Below are 20,002 nucleotides of genomic sequence, written 5' to 3' on the forward strand. Positions count from 1 at the left end.
TAGATCAAGGAGTGATTGTAGATTCCTGTATTCGAAAGGGGCACAGGGTTTTCCTCAAACCTGTTTACGGTTCAGAAAGCAAACTGGGACACAAGGCCCATTTTGGACCTAAGGTCCCTGAACAAGTATCTATTGATACAGTCCTTTTGGATGGAGTCTGTCCGCTCATTAGTAACCTCACTCCAGACTTTCTAGCCTCCATTGATATAGGTACCTGTAAGTACGCGTCCTTTATCTTTCAGCCTCATCAGAGGTTCCTACGTTTTGCAGTAGAGGAACGTCATTTTCAGTTTGTGACTCTACCTTTCGGGTTGGCTTCAGCTCCCCGGGTGTTCACAAAAGGTCCTAGCAACAGTACTGGGTCTTTTAAGGGCCCATAGGAACCTGGTGTTTAGGTATCTGGACGACCTCCTGCTCAGAGATCACTCAGTACAGGCTCTAGAACAGAGCATAATATACACAGTGCGGTATGTGAAAAGCTTAGGCTGGATCATAAATACTGAAAAGTCAGCCTTGAGACCAGCTCAAAGTCTAAGATATTTAGGTCTGATTCTAAACACTGTCCAAGCAAGAGTATTCTTGCCACCTGTAAGGATCTTTGCCCTGAAGGATCAGGTGCATCAGATAAAGGGCACCAGACAACCCTCTATTCGGCTCTGTATGAGTCTTCTAGGGAGGATGGTATCCTTCTTCAAGGTAGTGCCTTATGCCCATTTCCATTTCAGGCCTTTACAACAAGACATCTTGTTGGCTTGGAACAGAGGAAGAAAAGCCCTGGATTATCCAATGTACTTATCTCCTCAGGCATGCTTAAGCCTAAACTGGTGGTTGCAGGATTAGAACCTGCGAAAGGGAAAATCCTTTCTCCCGGTAACTTGGAGAGTACTGACTACAGATGCCAGTCTCTCTGGCTGGAGAGCGACCCTAGACGGGCTCACAGCTCAGGGGAAATGGTCAGGGACAGAGCAGACACTGTCCATCAACTTGCTAGAATTACGGGCAATACGTCTGGCCCTGCGGTCCTGGACGGTGGAGCTTCAGGACTGCCCCATCAGGGTTCAGTCCGACAATTCCACGGCAGTGGCCTATATAAACCACCAAGGCGGTACCAGGAGTCGTCCAGCTCTAAAGGAGGTGAACTACACATTAGCCTGGGCAGAGGGACATGTGCCAATGATATCGGCAGTCCATATCCCGGGAGTAGAGAACTGGAAGGCAAATTATCTCAGCCACCAGCAGATATGCCCGGGGGAATGATCCCTACACCCAGAGGTGTGCCAGGAAATTTGCCAACGTTTGGGATGGCCAGTGATCGACCTACTGGCATCCAGGTTCAACAACAAGCTTCAGCAGTTTGTGTCTCAAACAATAGATCCTCTGTCAATTGGAGAAGATGCTCTGATAGTTCCATGGAGCCAGTACTCCCTGGTTTATGCTTGTCCTCCGATCCCTCTCCTTCCACATTTGTTTTGGGCAGGATTCAGAGAGAGGGGGTTCCAGTCATTCTGGTGGCATCAGCCTGTCCCAGAAGGCCCTGGTTCCTGGAGATTGTAAGACTGACAATAGACGGGCCATGGACGCTTCCACATCCCCCTGATCTACTGTCTTAAGGTCCTATATTCCACCCCAATTTACAGTCTCTAAATTTCACGGAATGGCTATTGAAGCCAGGGTGTTTAAGGACCATGGCATCTCGGGACCAGTGGTGTCTACCCTAGTCAATGCTAAAAAAGCTGTCACTAGGAAGATTTATCATAAGGTCTGGAAGACTTATATGGCTTGGTGTGAAGCCAGAAAATGGCATCCTCGGAAATATGTGATTGGGAGAATTCTCTCTTTTCTACAGTCAGCTGTGGAAATCAAATTGGCTTTGAGTACAATCAGAGTTCAAGTTTCGGCCCTGTCAGTATTCTTCCAAAGGCCTTTAGCCTCTCAGTCACTGATCCGAACCTTTAAGCAGGGGACAACTCACTTGCTTCCCCCCATTAGGTCACCTATGTGTCCTTGGGACTTGAAATTGGTGCTGTCTGTGTTACAGAAACAACCATTTGAACCTATTAAGGAAATTCCATTAGACTTGCTGTCACACAAGCTTGCCTTCCTGATTGCTCGGCTAGAAGGGTGTCGGAGTTGGCGGCCTTTTCATGCAGGGAAGCGTACTTGATCCTTCACCATGACAGAGTCGTGTTACGACCTGTTCCATCCTTTTTGCCAAAAGTGGTGTCGGCCTTTCATTTAAATCAGGACATTATTTTGCCTTCTTTTTTCTCTCAGCCTCGTTTGGCGGAAGAGAGACGACTGCATTCTTTGGACGTTGTCCAGCCAGTCAAGGTTTATCTGTCTAGATCTGCGGAGATCCAAGGATCACTCTTTTTTTTTGTTTTACCAAAGGGACCCAAGAAGGGGCAGGCAGCTTCCAAAGCCTCCATTGCCAATTGGGTCCATCAATTGGTCATTCAGGCCTACAGTCTGAAACATAAAGCTCCTCCCTTTAGGGTGAGAGCTCATTCTACCAGGGGTGTAGGAACCTTCAGGGGTGTAGGAACCTCCAGGGGTGTAGGAACCTCCTGGGCTTTTCGCCATCAGGTATCTGTGGCTCAGACTTGTAAGGCTGCCACCTGGTCTTCAGGGCATACGTTCACAAAATTTTATCAAGTGGATTATCGAGTAGCCGAGGATTCGGCTTTCGGCCACAGTGTACTGCGGGCTGCTGTATAAGTTCTGATGGCCATTGTTTGGCAGGGTGTCTCCCTCCCCTCAAGGCTATTGCTCTGGGACGTCCCAGCAGATAATGAATATTAGCCTGACTCTGTGTCACATGATGTATGAAAAAGAAAATGGGATTTTTTACGTCATACTTACCTGTAAAAATCCTTTTCTTTGAGTACATCATGGGACACAGAGGTCCCTCCCCTCTTTTTTGAGGATTTAGTGCTTGCTACAAAACTAAAGTACTTCCTGTATGGGAGGGGTTATATAGGGGATCACTTCCTGTCTGAAGACCTTTGGTCTACCAGTGTCCATTCACCTGATGATGAAGTATAACCCAACAGGTAATGAATATTAGCCTGACTCTGTGCCCCATGATGTACTCAAAGAAAAGAACCTTACAGGTAAGTATGATGTAAAAATCCTATTTTTTCTTGGTTAGTTAACAAATTTTGCAAAACAGAAATTTTTCTCCTGCATTGATGTGCACTGATGAGGCTGCACTGATAGGTGGCCTGTTGGGCACTGATAGGTGGCACTGATGAGGCGGCACTGGAGGGCACTGATGAAGCTGCACTGATAGGTGGCTCTGATGGGCACTGATAGGTGGCACAGATAGGTGCCACTGATGGGCACTGATGAGGCTACACTGATGGGAGGCACTGGGCACTGATGAGGCGGCACTGAAGGGCACTGATGAGGCTGCACTGATGGGCACTGATAGGTGGTACTGATGGGCACTGATCGGTGGCACTGATGGGCACTGATAGGTGGCACTAATGGGCACTGCTTAGTAGTGCTGATATGCACTGGTAGGTGGCACTGATGGGCACTGCTTAGCAGTGGGTCTGGATGTCCCATTTTTTCCAGACGGTACAAGGCTTTTTTTTTTTTCTCCTCATGCTGTCAGCTCGAGGGGGAAAAAAAGCCAATTAACCGGCTACTGTTTACATAGTGTGATCAGTGTTCATTGGCTGACAGCTGATCACATGGGAGGGGCTGGGATCTCATTGACTCACTTATCACAGAGCGAACCACGCACACCCCGCAGGGGGTGCGCAGGCTTCACTTGCATGGGAGGACGTACATGGACAGCCCTCCCGGCAATTTAGGCCCGCGCTGTAGCCATCTTTTGTGGGCGGGAAGAGGTTAAACAAACAGGTGAAAATACAAAATACATGAATGTACATTACAATTGTAGTGTAAGTCCACAGTAACGCAAAATCTTCAATCCAAAAATAGAATTAATGATCAAAAAATGCATTAAAAAAAATATTAAACAAAGTCCAATAAGTCCTAATAAGTACTTTTTGAGAGGACTTATTGGACTTTGTTAAAAAAAAAAAAATCTAAAAATTATTAAATAAAGTCCAATAAGTCCTCTAAAAAAAAAAAAAACTAAAATCCAAAAATTATTAGATTAAGTCAAATCAGGACTTATTGGACTTTGTTTAATAATTTTCTTTTTATTAATTTTTTGGTCGTTAATTAATTTTTTGGATTGAAGATTTTGCGTTAACGTGGACTTACACTACAATCATATTCATATATTTTATATTTTCATGTGTTTGATTACATTTGGTTTTTTTTGTTTGTTTTTTTTAATATATATTTTCTCCCCAGGGATCCTGCCAGTACCACATTTCCTGTTCTAGGGTGACAGCACTCACTGACTGTATTGTATCAGGGTAGAACTACAGGACTCCCCCCCTCTGCTGCTGTCCATACCATAGAGGGGTGGGGCTCTGTAGTCCTCAGAGGGAGCTGAGAACAATGTAACTGTTAAAAGTGGATCACAGGCAGAGGAGAGCACAGGAAGTTATCAGCTCACTGGATTCCTGGCAGGATCAACAGGTGCCCTATTATGGGTGGCGGGTCACTTTAATCCGCAGACAGATTTACCATTAGAATCTTCCCAGCACAGATAATATGCGATGACATCTAATAATGTGTCACATGACTCGCGGGTTCCAGTCCTCGGCGTTCCAATGCGTTCATGTGACTCACCGGCGTCCTGTAGTGAGGGGTGTGGGAGGAGTCATAGAGAGATGCGGATTGCAGAAACATTATACAGCTACAGGTATCACAGACAGACGTATCAAGTGATAGACAGTTATCGGGGAGCGATCAATACCCACCAATCACTCGCCAGACACAGAGGAGGGGGAGGAGTCACCCAACACCTACACAGCCATCCAACGGGATTATATCCCCTTCAATGAGGGCCCATATACAGATCATTACACCAGGAGCAGTCCCTTACCACACTGAAAATCATTGCAACAGTGTTACAATACAATATCACAATAAATATAATAAAATGTAACAATACAATACAATACAACACCACAATAAATAGAATGCAACGTAACAATGCAATACCACAATAAATATAATAAAATGTTACAATACAATACAATATCACAATAAATACAATAAAATGGAAGAATACAATACAATATCACAATAAATATAATAAAATGTAACCATCCAATACAACACCACAATAAATACAATACAATATACCAAAACAATACAATACAATGTAATGTAACAATACAATACAATGCAATACCACAATAAATACAATAATATGTAACAATACTACACAACACCACAATAAATACAATACAATGTAACAATACAATATCACAATAAATACAACAAAATGTAATAATACAATACAATAAATAGAATACAATGTAACAATACAACACCACAATAAATACAATACAATGTAACAATACAAAACAATATCACAATAAATACAATACAATATACCAAAACAATACAATACAATGCAATGTAACAATACAATACAATACCACAATAAATACAATAAAATGTAACAATACTATACAACATCACAATAAATAGAATACAATGTAACAATATGATACAATACCACAATAAATACAATATGATGCAACAATACAATACAATGATACAAAACAATACCATACCACAAAAAATACAATATAAAATACCAAAACAATACAGTACAATACCACAATAAATACAATACAATGTAACAATGCAATACCACAAAAACAAATCAAAGCAATGCAACAATACAATATTGTACAATACCACAATAAATGCAATACAATGTAACAATGCAATACCACAATAAATACATTACAATATACCAAAACAATACAGTACAATATAATGTAGCAATACAATACAATACCATAATAAATACAATACAATGTAACAATACAACACATTACAATACAATGTAGCAATATAATACATCACAATACAGTACTACAATAAATACAATGTAACAATACAATGCTACAATAAATACAAAATTACATTACAATATAGTATTAGAATGTAATACAATACCACAATACATACAGTACAATATACCAAAATTATGCAATATCACAATAAATACAATATGATACTACAATACAATACAGTACCACAATAAATACAATGTAACAATACAGTGCTACAATAAATGCAATATTATATTACAATATAGTATTACAATGCAGTACAATACCACAATAAATATAATACAATGTAAAAATACAATGCTACAATAAACACAATACAATATAATACAATACTGCAATACAAAGTTACAATAAAATAATAAAATACAATAAATTTTTACAAAACGTATGTTGCCAAAATACAGTACAATATATCACAAAACAATGTTATAATACAATACATCAAAATATTGCAATGCAATAGATTATTACAGTTTTTCAATATAAAGATATTATATAAAATGGCAAAAAACACAATATTACAATACAACATTACAATATAATACTATAATGCAATATTACCATAATGCCTTATAATATTATAATACAATGTAAAAAAAAAACCTTAATAACAATAAAATATAACAATAAATACAATATTACAACACAATGTTAAAATAAATACAATAAAACAAAACAGTACAATATGATAATAAATACAATATTGTCGTACAACACAACATTATAATTTAAAGTTACAATAAAGTTACAATACAATAGATACAATACTATAATAGAACATTACAATTCAGCAAATACAATATTACAATAAATACATTTTTTTATCACTATTGTGTCATTTTTCAGCTCCTTCCTGTTCCCGGCGGCGCTCCTGTTCCCGGCGGCGCTCACGTGGCGTTCTGTATAGAAGGATCTGATTTGTACAGAATTATTTTACATACAAAAACAAAACAAATGCGATAAACGTCTGTGTGTCCCCTCCCCCAGTCATCCCTCCACCCTATGAATGGTTCTCCAGCCGCCGTCATCTCACCGCTCACACTTTCTAATATCATTCCAATTTGGGGTTTGAAAAGAGAGAATTACGCTGTGAGAGCTCCAGGCGAAAATCCCTTTTAGTCCAGCCTTGTGTTCACTGAAATCATTACTGGGATTTTGAATGACTGCAACTGCCTGAAATCTTTATATGAGCTTTCCAAAATCCCAGACACAAGTCTGAGCGCCAGCAATGGGGGAAGCGGTGCGGACGTACTAACATGTTTCAGGCACTGGGGGGCCAGGGGGTTGTTCAGGCAGCTTACAGTGGATGAACAGGGAGGACTTAGCGGGCCCGTGATCTCAGACCATGTAGTAGGCCCCACCCCCACCCGCCGATCGCTGGTGTTTTTCAGGCTTACCGTTTCCATCAGTTCGCCGGAGAAACGATTCAGTGGTGCGGCCGGCTGCTCCCATAGGCAATGAAGGAGTAGATACTCTTTGATTGACTCTATGGCCTTGGAGGACCAGAGCCACGTCATGACCTCACCTCCAGTCCAGGCTGGAAGTAAATCCTTTTTATTTTTTGAAGCCAAAAACATCAAAAACTTTTTTTTTTTTTTAAATCTTTTGCTTTTAAAGGTAAATGAGAGATTTGGGATCTTTTTGACCCCTTTATCTCTCCATAAAGAGGACCTGTCATCCCTTATTTATATTACATGATCTCTTCATAAAGAGGACCTGTCACCCCTTATTTCTATTACATGATCTATCCATAAAGAGGACCTGTCACCCCTTATTTCTATTACATGATCTCCCCATAAAGAGGACCTGTCACCCCTTATTTCTATTACATGATCTCCCCATAAAGAGGACCTGTCACCCCTTATTTCTATTACATGATCTCCCCATAAAGAGGACCTGTCACCCCTTATTTCTATTACATGATCTCTCCATAAAGAGGACCTGTCACCCCTTATTTCTATTACATGAGATCTCTCCATAAAGAGGACCTGTCACCCCTTATTTCTATTACATGATCTCCCCATAAAGAGGACCTGTCACCCCTTATTTCTATTACATGATCTCCCCATAAAGAGGACCTGTCATCCCTTATTTCTATTACATGATCTCCCCATAAAGAGGACCTGTCACCCCTTATTTCTATTACATGATCTCCCCATAAAGAGGACCTGTCACCCCTTATTTCTATTACATGATCTCCCCATAAAGAGGACCTGTCATCCCTTATTTCTATTATATGATCTCCCCATAAAGAGGACCTGTCACCCCTTATTTCTATTACCAGATCTGTCTATAAAGAGGACCTGTCACCCCTTATTTCTATTACATGAGATCTCTCCATAAAGAGGACCTGTCACCCCTTATTTCTATTACAAGATCTCCCCATAAAGAGGACCTGTCACCCCTTATTTCTATTACATGATCTCTCCATAAAGAGGACCTGTCACCCCTTATTTCTATTACATGAGATCTCTCCATAAAGAGGACCTGTCACCCCTTATTTCTATTACATGATCTCCCCATAAAGAGGACCTGTCACCCCTTATTTCTATTACATGATCTCCCCATAAAGAGGACCTGTCATCCCTTATTTCTATTACATGATCTCCCCATAAAGAGGACCTGTCACCCCTTATTTCTATTACATGATCTCCCCATAAAGAGGACCTGTCACCCCTTATTTCTATTACATGATCTCCCCATAAAGAGGACCTGTCATCCCTTATTTCTATTATATGATCTCCCCATAAAGAGGACCTGTCACCCCTTATTTCTATTACCAGATCTGTCTATAAAGAGGACCTGTCACCCCTTATTTCTATTACATGAGATCTCTCCATAAAGAGGACCTGTCACCCCTTATTTCTATTACAAGATCTCCCCATAAAGAGGACCTGTCACCCCTTATTTCTATTATATGATCTCCCCATAAAGAGGACCTGTCACCCCTTATTTCTATTACATGATCTCCCCATAAAGAGGACCTGTCATCCCTTATTTCTATTACATGATCTCCCCATAAAGAGGACCTGTCGCCCCTTATTTCTATTACATGATCTCTCCATAAAGAGGACCTGTCATCCCTTATTTCTATTACATGATCTCTCCATAAAGAGGACCTGTCATCCCTTATTTCTATTACATGATCTCCCCATAAAGAGGACCTGTCACCCCTTATTTCTATTACATGATCTCTCCATAAAGAGGACCTGTCACCCCTTATTTCTATTACAATATCTCTCCATAAAGAAGACCTGTCACCCCTTATTTCTATTACATGATCTCCCCATAAAGAGGACCTGTCACCCCTTATTTCTATTACATGATCTCTCCATAAAGAGGACCTGTCACCCCTTATTTCTATTACAATATCTCTCCATAAAGAGGACCTGTCATCCCTTATTTCTATTACATGATCCCCCCATAAAGAGGACCTGTCACCCCTTATTTCTATTACATGATCTCCCCATAAAGAGGACCTGTCATCCCTTATTTCTATTACATAATCTCTCCATAAAGAGGACCTGTCACCCCTTATTTCTATTACATGATCCCCCCATAAAGAGGACCTGTCACCCCTTATTTCTATTACATGATCTCCTCATAAAGAGGACCTGTCACCCCTTATTTCTATTACAAGGGATGTTTACATTCCTTGTAATAGGAATAAAAATAATAGAAAAAATTAAAGGGACAGTGTAAAAATAAAAAATGAAAATAAATAAGAAAAAAAAAGTAAAGCGTACCCATCCCTCTGTGCTCGCCCGCAGAAGTGAACTCATACGCAAGTCCCACATGCATATATAAATAGTATTCGCACCACACATGTGAGGTATCGCCATGAACATTAGAATGAGAGCAATAATTCTAGCACTGGTACTCCTCTGTAACGCTAAACTGGTAACCTGTAAAGGCGTTTAAAGCATCGCCTATGGAGATTTTTAAGTACCATAGTTTATCACCATGCTACGAGTGTGTATAATTTTAAAGTGTGACATGTTGGGTATCTATTATTCGGCGTAACATTATCTTTCATATTATATAAAAAGATAAGGGCAAATATTGTGTAATGCTTTTTTTTTGTTCATTAAAGTGTAATTTTTCCCAAAAAATTGTGTTTGCAAAACCACAAAAAAAGGCCCTTACCTTATACCATATCTGTGGTGCTGATCTATATACTATCTGTGGTGCTGATCTATATACTATCTGTGATGCTAAACTATATACCATATCTGTGTGGCTGAGCTGTATACTCTGTTCTGTGATGCTGAGCTGTATACTCCTGACACTATTGGTGGAAGGAAGTGGAATACAGGGGACGGAGTGGGTGGGTTCTATAAGGGGTGTGGCTTATGAGAAGTGGAAGGGGTCAAAAAGGAAGGGTGGGGTCTTTCCCCCCCCCATGCTAAAACATCACCAGCCGCAGATGATTTATGTAGCCTTTACTTTACGGAATCCATCTGTCCTTAGCTCAAGCATGCATGCATGAGAGTGTGCTTAGCTGAGAAATCCTCTCCTCCTCTTCTTCTCCAATTCTGAAGTCTCCTGGGATGTATGACATCATTTGCCTAGGCAAGAAACCAGGAAGTAACTGAAGAAGTGTAAAAAAAAAAAAAAGTTTAAAACAAGTAAACATTATATACTTTCGTATGTTTTTACTAATGCTAGCAGCATGAGAATTAAAAATAATCAATGTTGATTGGTTGATTGGGAGAGTAAAGTTCCACTTTTAAAAAAAATGCTCTAAAAATGTAACAAACATCCACCCAGTCACACTAAACAATCGTCGTATTTTGTCTAATATGATCATTTCCAATTTTTGTCAGCGCTATCTAGTGGCCGTAATGCAGTATTTCACTGATTGAGGTATTTCAGGAAAATACTGCATTTTGGTCACTGGATTATGTTTTTAAATTATATTATGCAAATGATGATATTTTTTTGCTGTGGAATACTGGCGGTAAATGCCAACATTTCCTATAACGTGCCCAATGTGCGTTCTGCTTCCCGCTACTTACATCTGAATTCCCCCCGGCAGGTCTGGCGAGGGACTCTGGCTCGCTGGCGATTCAAGCGTCTCAGAGCCATCTACAAGATTATGAGTTTTTACAAGTGCTACAAAGTCCGCTCTCATCTGATGGAGGTGGTGAGGCGTTTTGAGAACGTGCGCAACATGGCGGACTACGGGAAGAGCGTGGAGTGGCCACAACCGCCAGCTGTACTGGAACAATTCCAGGACCTCTGCCAAAATCTGTTTAAGAGGTAGGTAGATGTTTGCCCAAGTAGACCCTGGTGACTCTAGCATTCCCAAGAGCATCCTGTGTTACCCCATGACCCCTGTAACTCTAGTGAACCCTGAGTATTTTGTGTCACCCCAAGACCCTGGTGACTCTAGAGCACCCTGAGGATTTGTCCTAATCTATGACCCATGTGACTCCAGAACACCTTGAGCATCCTGTATCAACCCAAAATTCTGAGACTGCAGAGCACCCAGAGTTTCCTGGGCCAACCCATATCCACATGACTCCAGAGCACCCTGAGCTTTCTGCATTACCCTATAACTCCTGTGACTCCAGTGCACCCTGAGCCCCCTGTGTCACCCCAATACCCCAGTGACTCCAGAATACCCTGAGCTTCCTGTGTCACCCCATGACTCCCATGACACCAGAGAAACCTGAGTATCCTATGTCACCTGTGACACCAGAGCAACCTAAGTATCCTGTGTCACCCATGACTGCATAGCACCCTGAGCTTCATATGTCACCTATTACCCCTGGGACTCCAGAACACCCTGAGCATCCTGTGTCACTTAGGAGTCCTGTGACTTCAGAGCACCCTGGGCATCCTGTATCCACCATGTCCCCTGTGACTCCAGAAGACCCTGAGCATCCTGTACCCACCATGTCCCCTGTGACTCCAGAGCACCCTGGGCATCCTGTACTCCCCATGTCTCCTGTGACTCCAGAGCACCCCGGGCATCTTGTATCACCCCAAGACCCCAGGGACTCCAGTGCACCCTGAGCATCCTGTATCCCCCAATGTCCCCTGTGACTCCAGAGCACCCTGAGCATCCTGTGCCCCCCTCCATGTCCCCTGTGACTTCAGAGCACCCTGAGAGTCCTGTATCCCCCTCCATGTCCCCTGTGACTCCAGAGCACCCTGAGCATCCTGTGCCCCCCTCCATGTCCCCTGTGACTTCAGAGCACCCTGAGAGTCCTGTATCCCCCTCCATGTCCCCTGTGACTCCAGAGCACCCTGAGCATCCTGTGCCCCCCTCCATGTCCCCTGTGACTTCAGAGCACCCTGAGCATTCTGTGTCACCCCATGTCTCCTGTGACTCCAGAGCACCCTGAGCGTCCTGTACCCCCCCATGTCCCCTGCGACTTCAGAGCACCCTGAGCGTCCTGTACCCCCCCATGTCCCCTGTGACTTCAGAGCACCCTGAGCATTCTGTGTCACCCCATGTCCCCTGTGACTTCAGAGCACCCTGGGCATCCTGTATCCTGATACAGGATGCACCCTGTGCATCCTGTAGCACCCCAAGACCGCAGAGAGTCCAGTGCACCCTGAGAATCCTGTAGCACCCCAAGACCCCAGGGACTCCAGTGCACTCTAAGAATTCTGTATCATCCCAAGACCCTGTGATTTTAGCAGGTTCACTGCAACCCTGTGACCCCTGTGCATCCACCTACCCTCGAAGTACACTCTTGTAATCTCCAACCCATGTCAGTGACACCTTAATTCCTTGTGTCTCAGTGTATACATTTGATTTCTGTCCTTCCTCCTCTGCAGATGGCGAGCACGGAAGATAGTGAAGAACATTCCGCCCTCAGAAATGTTCCAGATTAAATGCAAAGTCTGCGCCATGGAGGCCCTACAGAACCTGCGGAGGGATGTGGGCTACCATCGACCGTGGAAGCAGAATTATCTAGCCTGTGTGAGTAGAAGAGGGATGAGAAGAATCGGGAGTTCTCATTTTCCAGACATTTCACCAAAAAATCAGATTTTGGTGAAGCACATTGGAGTCAATAGGGACAGAAATTAGGGTGGTTTTTGGATGTTTTTAAGGTTATATTAGGCATATTGGGTCCTTTAGGATGTGTCTAATTTCCCTCTAGACACAGCTCATTCCATATCCATATCTTGGACCTGTTCCTATTCCAATAATTAATTTACTTTATTTTTTTCTTTCAGTAAAAAAAAAAAAAAAAAAAAAAACAGTAACAAGATGTAAAGCAAAAAAAACCTATAGCTGAAGCTTATTCTGCTTCAAGTTTCTGACTCACTTTCTGGTCTTGGCAGGAAGCGGACAATCCCAGTGGAGCAACGTCCTTCTCCAAATCACTGCAGACCCTCCGTAAAAAGGACAACTATGCTTCGGTGCTCTTCACCGGTCACATCCGAAAGGTGAGCTCCTTCAGGATGGAAAGAATGAGGGGGGGTCCATGGTGCTGAGTATTATCCTCTTTCCATGGTGCTGAGTATTGTCCTCTGTCCATGGTGCTGAGTATTGTCCTCTGTCCATGGTGCTGAGTATTGTCCTCTGTCCATGGTGCTGAGTATTGTCCTCTGTCCATGGTGCTGAGTATTGTCCTCTGTCCATGGTGCTGAGTATTATCCTCTTTCCATGGTGCTGAGTATTATCCTCTTTCCATGGTGCTGAGTATTATCCTCTTTCCATGGTGCTGAGTATTGTCCTCTGTCCATGGTGCTGAGTATTATCCTCTGTCCATGGTGCTGAGTATTATCCTCTGTCCATGGTGCTGAGTATTATCCTCTGTCCATGGTGCTGAGTATTATCCTCTGTCCATGGTGCTGAGTATTATCCTCTGTCCATGGTGCTGACTGTTCTCCTCTGTCCATGGTGCTGAGTATTGTCCTCTCTACATGGTGCTGAGTATTATCCTCTGTCCGTGGTACACATAATTGTCCTCTGTCCATGGTGCTGAGTATTATCCTCTGTCCATGGTGCTGAGTATTATCCTCTGTCCATGGTGCTGACTATTCTCCTCTGTCCATGGTGCTGAGTATTGTCCTCTCTACATGGTGCTGAGTATTATCCTCTGTCCGTGGTACACATAATTGTCCTCTGTCCATGGTGCTGAGTATTATCCTCTGTCCATGGTGCTGAGTATTGTCCTCTGTCCATGTCCATCCTACAAGTTAGTGGGGTGCGTCCTGCTCACAGTGTTCTGCTAAACCTACAAGTAAGTGGGGTGCGTCCTGCTCACAGTGTTCAGCTAAACCTACAAGTTAGTGGGGTGCGTCCTGCTCACAGTGTTCAGCTAAACCTACAAGTTAGTGGGGTGCGTCCACCTCACAGTGTTCAGCTAAACCTACAAGCTAGTGTGGTGCGTCCTGCTCACAGTGTTCAGTTAGATCCGTTTCTGTTATCTTCTTACTGACAGGCAGGCTTGTCTTGTTACAGTAAATACAGCTACCTGAAGAAAATTGCTGGTGTTCTTTTGATCCTATTAGTACCACAGTCAGGCAGCTAGACTATTTACAGTTAGTGCAGTGCGTCCTGCTCACAGTGTTCTGCTAAACCTACAAGTTAGTGGGGTGCGTGCTGCTCACAGTGTTCAGCAAAACCTACAAGTTAGTGGGGTGCGTCCACCTCACAGTGTTCAGCTAAACCTACAAGCTAGTGGGGTGCGTCCTGCTCACAGTGTTCAGCTAGATCCGTTCCTGTTATCTTCTTACTGACAGGCAGGCTTGTCTTGTTACAGTATTTTAAATAAAATTACTGGTGTTCTTTTGATCCTATTAGTACCACAGTCAGGCAGCTAGACTATTTACATTTAGTGCAGAGCGTCCTGCTCACAGTGTTCTGCTAAACCTACAAGTTAGTGGGGTGCGTCCACCTCACAGTGTTCAGCTAAAGCTACCTGTAGAAGGTTGGTGGTGTTCTCATACTACAGGCAGGCAGTTGATTTTGCTAGCTGCAGTATCAGTACATATATATGTATGTATATATATATATATATATATATATATATATATATATATATATATATATATATCCCAGCTTAGTGCAGCTACAGGCCATTAGTATGTCTGGAAGGCCAAGAAGGAGAGGCAGACAGTCACAAGCCAATAAGAGAGGGCAAGCAGGCTCTGTGTCTAGTGCTGGTCGTGGAGACGGTGCATCCTCATCAGCACGTGGCCATGAGACACGCTTGGCCTTTTTTTCGGCAGCTGGCCATGTTGAGCCGCAACATGCGGAAGACTTGGTCGAGTGGATGACCAAGCCGTCCTCATCCTCCTCATCCTCTCTCACCCATGCCCAGGGTACTTTGTCTGGCAAAGCAGCGGCTCAATGTCATCAGTGACTCCTTCCCTAGCCCCACCATGTCCTCCTGAGGAGTCCCTCAAACTGTTTGACCACAGTGTTGGGTACATGCTCCAGGAGGATGCCCAGCGTTTGGAAGGCTCTGATGATGATACTGAGCTCGATGAAGGCAGTAACATGAGCACGGACAGAGGGGGTGCCCAAGAAGGACAGCAATCTGGCAGTCATGCTCCCCCTGCTGCAGCATACTGCCAGGTTTGCTCCAGTGATGAGGAGGGAGGGGATGATGAGGTCACTGACTCAATGTGGGTGCCTGATAGGAGAGAAGAGGAGGAGGAGGAGGAGGAGGCGGCACATCACCAACGAGGCAGGATGCCCTCCAGGGGCCAGCCTAAGGGCAGCACATTGACTGCATCACACCCCAAAGCTCCACATGTGCAGGGCGCTGCAGTCTCTGCGCGTTATTCAAAAAGTTCTTTGGTGTGGGCCTTTTTTGAGACGAGTGCATCAGATCGCACCGCTGCTATTTGCAACATATGTCTCAAGCGTATCTCGCGTGGCCAAAACATCTCCCGCTTGGTTACCACATGCTTGACCAGACATATGTTGACCTGCCATGCAGTTCGTTGGCAAGCGTATCTAAAAGACCCACACCAAAGAACAAAGAGGACCTCTGCTTGCTCCTCATCAGCTGAGATTTCCAACCCCACTAGACCTTCAGTCCTCTCTGAGACCTGCACTGAGAGGAATGAAGGTGTAGAATTAGGTGTGTCACAGCCACGTACTTGTGGGCAATCTGATTTTGGTACACCGACGTCAGATTGTACCAGGCAAATTTCCCTGCCCCAGCTGCTGCACCGCCGAAAGAAGTTTGCTCCCAGCCATCCACATGCCCAGCGGTTGAATGCTAGCTTGGCAAAATTGCTAGCACTTCAACTGCTGCCTTTTCAGTTGGTAGACTCTGCCCCCTTCCGTGAGTTTGTGGAATGTGCAGTTCCTCAGTGGCAGGTACCCAAACGCCACTTTTTCTCACGGAAGGCGATTCCGGCTCTCTACCAGCATGTGGAAGGCAATGTCCATGCCTCGCTGGACAGGGCGGTCAGCGGTAAGGTGCATATTACCGCTGACTCATGGTCCAGCAGGCATGGACAGGGACGTTACCTAAGTTTCACGGCGCATTGGGTGACTCTGCTGGCAGCTGGGAAGGATGCAGGACAAGGTGCAGTAGTGTTGGAGGTTGTTCCGCCACCACGCCTCCAAAATGCTAATGATTGTGACACACCTCTCTCCTCCACCCCCTCCTCTTCTTCTTCCTCCATGGCCTCTTCCTCGGAACCAGCGGTGCTCCGTAGTCGTTCAAGGGGCTACGCAAGTACGCAGGCCAAAAGATGCCATGCGGTGCTTGAGCTGGTGTGCTTGGGGGACAGGAGCCACACTGGGGCAGAGGTTCTGTCAGCTCTGCAGGGGCAGGTTCAGAGGTGGTTGACGCCACGCCAACTTAAGGCAGGAATGGTGGTTTGCGACAATGGCACCAACCTCCTCTCTGCCCTCCGACAGGGACAAATGACCCATGTGCCCTGTTTGGCTCACGTCCTTAACTTGGTGGTGCAGCGGTTCTTGGGCAGGTACCCGGGCTTACAGGATGTCCTGAGGCAGGCCAGGAAAGTCTGTGTGCATTTCCGCCGGTCATATAATGCCAGTGCTCGGCTGACGGACCTCCAAAAGGAGTTTAACCTGCCCAAGAACCGCCTAATCTGTGACATGCCCACCAGGTGGAACTCAACGTTGGCCATGCTGCAGCGGCTGCACACGCAGCAGAGGGCCATCAATGAGTACCTGTGCGACTATGGCACCAGGACAGGGTCAGGGGAGCTTGGTTTTTTTTCCCAACGCCAGTGGGCCATGATCAGGGATGCATGCACTGTCCTGTCACCATTTGAGGAGGCCACGAGGATGGTGAGCAGTGACAGTGCATGCATCAGTGACACTGTCCCCCTTGTCCACCTGTTGGAGCACACGCTGCGTGGAATAATGGACAGGGCACTTGAGGCAGAACAGAGGCAGGAAGAGGAGGACTTCCTTAGCTCTCAAGGCCCCCTTTATCCAGACAGTGTTCCTGCGTGCCCGCCGATCACACAGGAAGAGGACGAGGAGGAAGAGGAAGAGGAGGAGGAGGAAGATTGTGTCAGTATGGAGGTGGATCCTGGCACTCAGCATCAGCAGCAGTCTTTAAGGGATCAGTCCCAAGAAACACATGGACTTGTACGTGGCTGGGAGGAGGTGGCTGCGGACCATGTCGTCCTTAGTGACCCAGAGGACTCCGGACCGAATGCCTCAGCAAACCTACGCTGCATGGCCTCCCTGATCCTGCAAAGCCTGCGTAAGGATCCTCGTATTCGTGGTATCAAGGAGAAGGACCAATACTGGCTAGCAACCCTCCTTGATCCACGTTACAAGGGTAAGGTTGCGGACCTTATCTTGCCATCGCAGAGGGAGCAGAGGATGAAACATCTTCGGGAGGCCTTGCAGAAAGGTCTGTGCAACGCTTTCCCAGAGACTGGGAGGTTACAAACTCCTGTTTCTGGACAACGTGTTGCTGAGGCTTCGGTCAGTCAAAGAAGGAGCGTTGGAGAAGGTGGCCGTCTGACCGATGCGTTCAGACAATTTTTTGGTCCGCAGCCCCAAGGTATGATTGGTTCCAGCAACCATCGCCAGCGTCTGTTTTACATGGTGCAGGAATACCTAGGGGCAAGATCAGACTTGGACACCTTTCCCACCGAAAATCCTCTGGGTTACTGGGTCTTGAGGATGGATCACTGGCCAGAGCTTGCACAGTATGCAATTGAGCTACTGGCCTGTCCTGCATCCAGCGTTCTTTCGGAACGCACATTCAGTGCTGCTGGAGGCGTGGTAACCGATCACAGGGTGCGTCTGTCCACTGACTCGGTCGATCGACTGACCTTCATAAAAATGAATGAGTCTTGGATCACCACCAGCTACCAAGCACCTGATGCTGATGTAACCGAATAATTTTTTTTGAAATCTCAGATCCCTTCAAAGACTGCCTATGCTGATGCTGAGTGACTATTCCTGAGTAATTATCCTCTTCCTCCTCAATCATCACGCTGATAGCTTGTAAGAGCATTTTTGGTTCTGGGCGCCACCACCAGTGCCTAAGGCACAATTTTTCAGCCCCTGTTTAACAGGGGCGTGTAATTACGATTTTTGATGTAATACTTTGCAGCAGGGCTCGTTCCTGCATTCCAACTAGAGTGTCTGTGAGGGGTTGCAGTGTTGTGGCACCAGCACCAGTGCCTAAGGCCCAATTTTTCAGCCCTTGTTTAACAGGGGCGTGTAATTACAATTTTTGATGCAATACTTTGCAGCAGGGCTCGTTCCTGCATTCCAACTAGAGTGTCTGTGAGGGGTTGCAGTGTTGTGGCACCAGCAACAGTGCCTAAGGCCTAATTTTTCAGCTCCTGTTCAACAGGGGCATGTAATTACAATTCTTGATCTAATATTTCACAGCAGAGCCCTGTGAGGGCTTACAGTGTTGTGGCCACAGCAACACCTAAGGCCCAAATTTCTGCTGAGTATATAGGGCAGGACCCTACTTTCAAACAACTAACTTACAAACGACTCCTACTTGCAAACGGAAGGAGACAACAGGAAGTGAGAATAAATCTACCCCTAGGAAGGGAAATTCTCTCCTGTAAGAGTTAATATGGGAAAAACATTTCTCCTTTCCACTGATGCTTTCCAATCCATTGGGACAAAAAGTGAGGTGAAATCTTCTGAAGAGGAGGAAAGACAGCAAAACAAATGTCACAGGGGTGATAACCCTTCCCTATGTTTTCCAAAAAGCTTAAAAAAGATTTTTTGGCTGGAGCTAAACACGTTAAAAATGTACCCGTTCAAAATTACAAAGAGATTCTACTTAACAACAAACCTACAGCCTGTATACTGCTGTTCAGAGTATATAGGGCCTGGTGGCCCCACACCTTTCCTTATTTTAATTTGGGTGCGGGGTTCCCCTTAATATCCATACAAGACCCAAAGGGCCTGGTAATGGACTGGGGGGTACCCATGCCGTTTGTCTCACTGATTTTCATCCATATTGCCAGGACCCGACATTACATTAAACCCGCAAGCAGTTTTAAATGAGATTTTTCCTTTAAAAATTATATTTGGTGCAGGGACTGTTCTAAACACGGGAAACACGCGTCACTTTACAGGCATACTATAGACACCCCTCAGGTACGATATTTAAAGGAATATTTCACTTTTTTTTTTTTTTTACTTTAAGCATCATTAAAATCACTGCTCCCGAAAAAACGGCCGTTTTTAAAAGTTTTTTTTGCATTGATACATGTCCCCTGGGGTAGGACCCGGGTCCCCAAACCCTTTTTAGGACAATACCATGCAAATTAGCCTTTAAAATGAGCACTTTTGATTTCGAACGTTCGAGTCCCATAGACGTCAATGGGGTTCTAACGTTCGTGCGAACTTTCGGTCCGTTCGCAGGTTCTGGTGCGAACCGAACCGGGGCGGTGTTCGGCACATCCCTAGTGCTGAGTATTATCCTCTGTCCATGGTACACAGTATTTTCCTCTGTCCATGGTGCTGAGTAGGGATGAGCCGAACACCCCCCGGTTCGGTTCGCACCAGAACCCGCGAACGGACCGAAAGTTCGCACGAACGTTAGAACCCCATTGACGTCTATGGGACTCGAACGTTCGAAATCAAAAGT

The 20,002-nt window shown here is 44.7% G+C and overlaps 1 protein-coding gene across 1 annotated transcript in view; it reads left to right on the plus strand.

Annotated features, from left to right (window-relative positions):
- The window catches only part of LOC141145645 (unconventional myosin-Ig-like), a 238,484-nt gene that overhangs the window by 129,159 nt on the left and 89,323 nt on the right, over positions 1-20,002 (plus strand). Inside the window, exons 17-19 of the mRNA XM_073632482.1 lie at positions 10,999-11,222; positions 12,753-12,897; positions 13,263-13,367. Of these exons, the coding sequence (XP_073488583.1) occupies positions 10,999-11,222; positions 12,753-12,897; positions 13,263-13,367 (474 nt within the window). The remainder of the gene's footprint in view (positions 1-10,998; positions 11,223-12,752; positions 12,898-13,262; positions 13,368-20,002) is intronic.

The sequence above is a fragment of the Aquarana catesbeiana genome, linkage group LG05 (assembly GCF_042186555.1).
Source record: "Aquarana catesbeiana isolate 2022-GZ linkage group LG05, ASM4218655v1, whole genome shotgun sequence".
Lineage (NCBI taxonomy): Eukaryota > Metazoa > Chordata > Amphibia > Anura > Ranidae > Aquarana > Aquarana catesbeiana.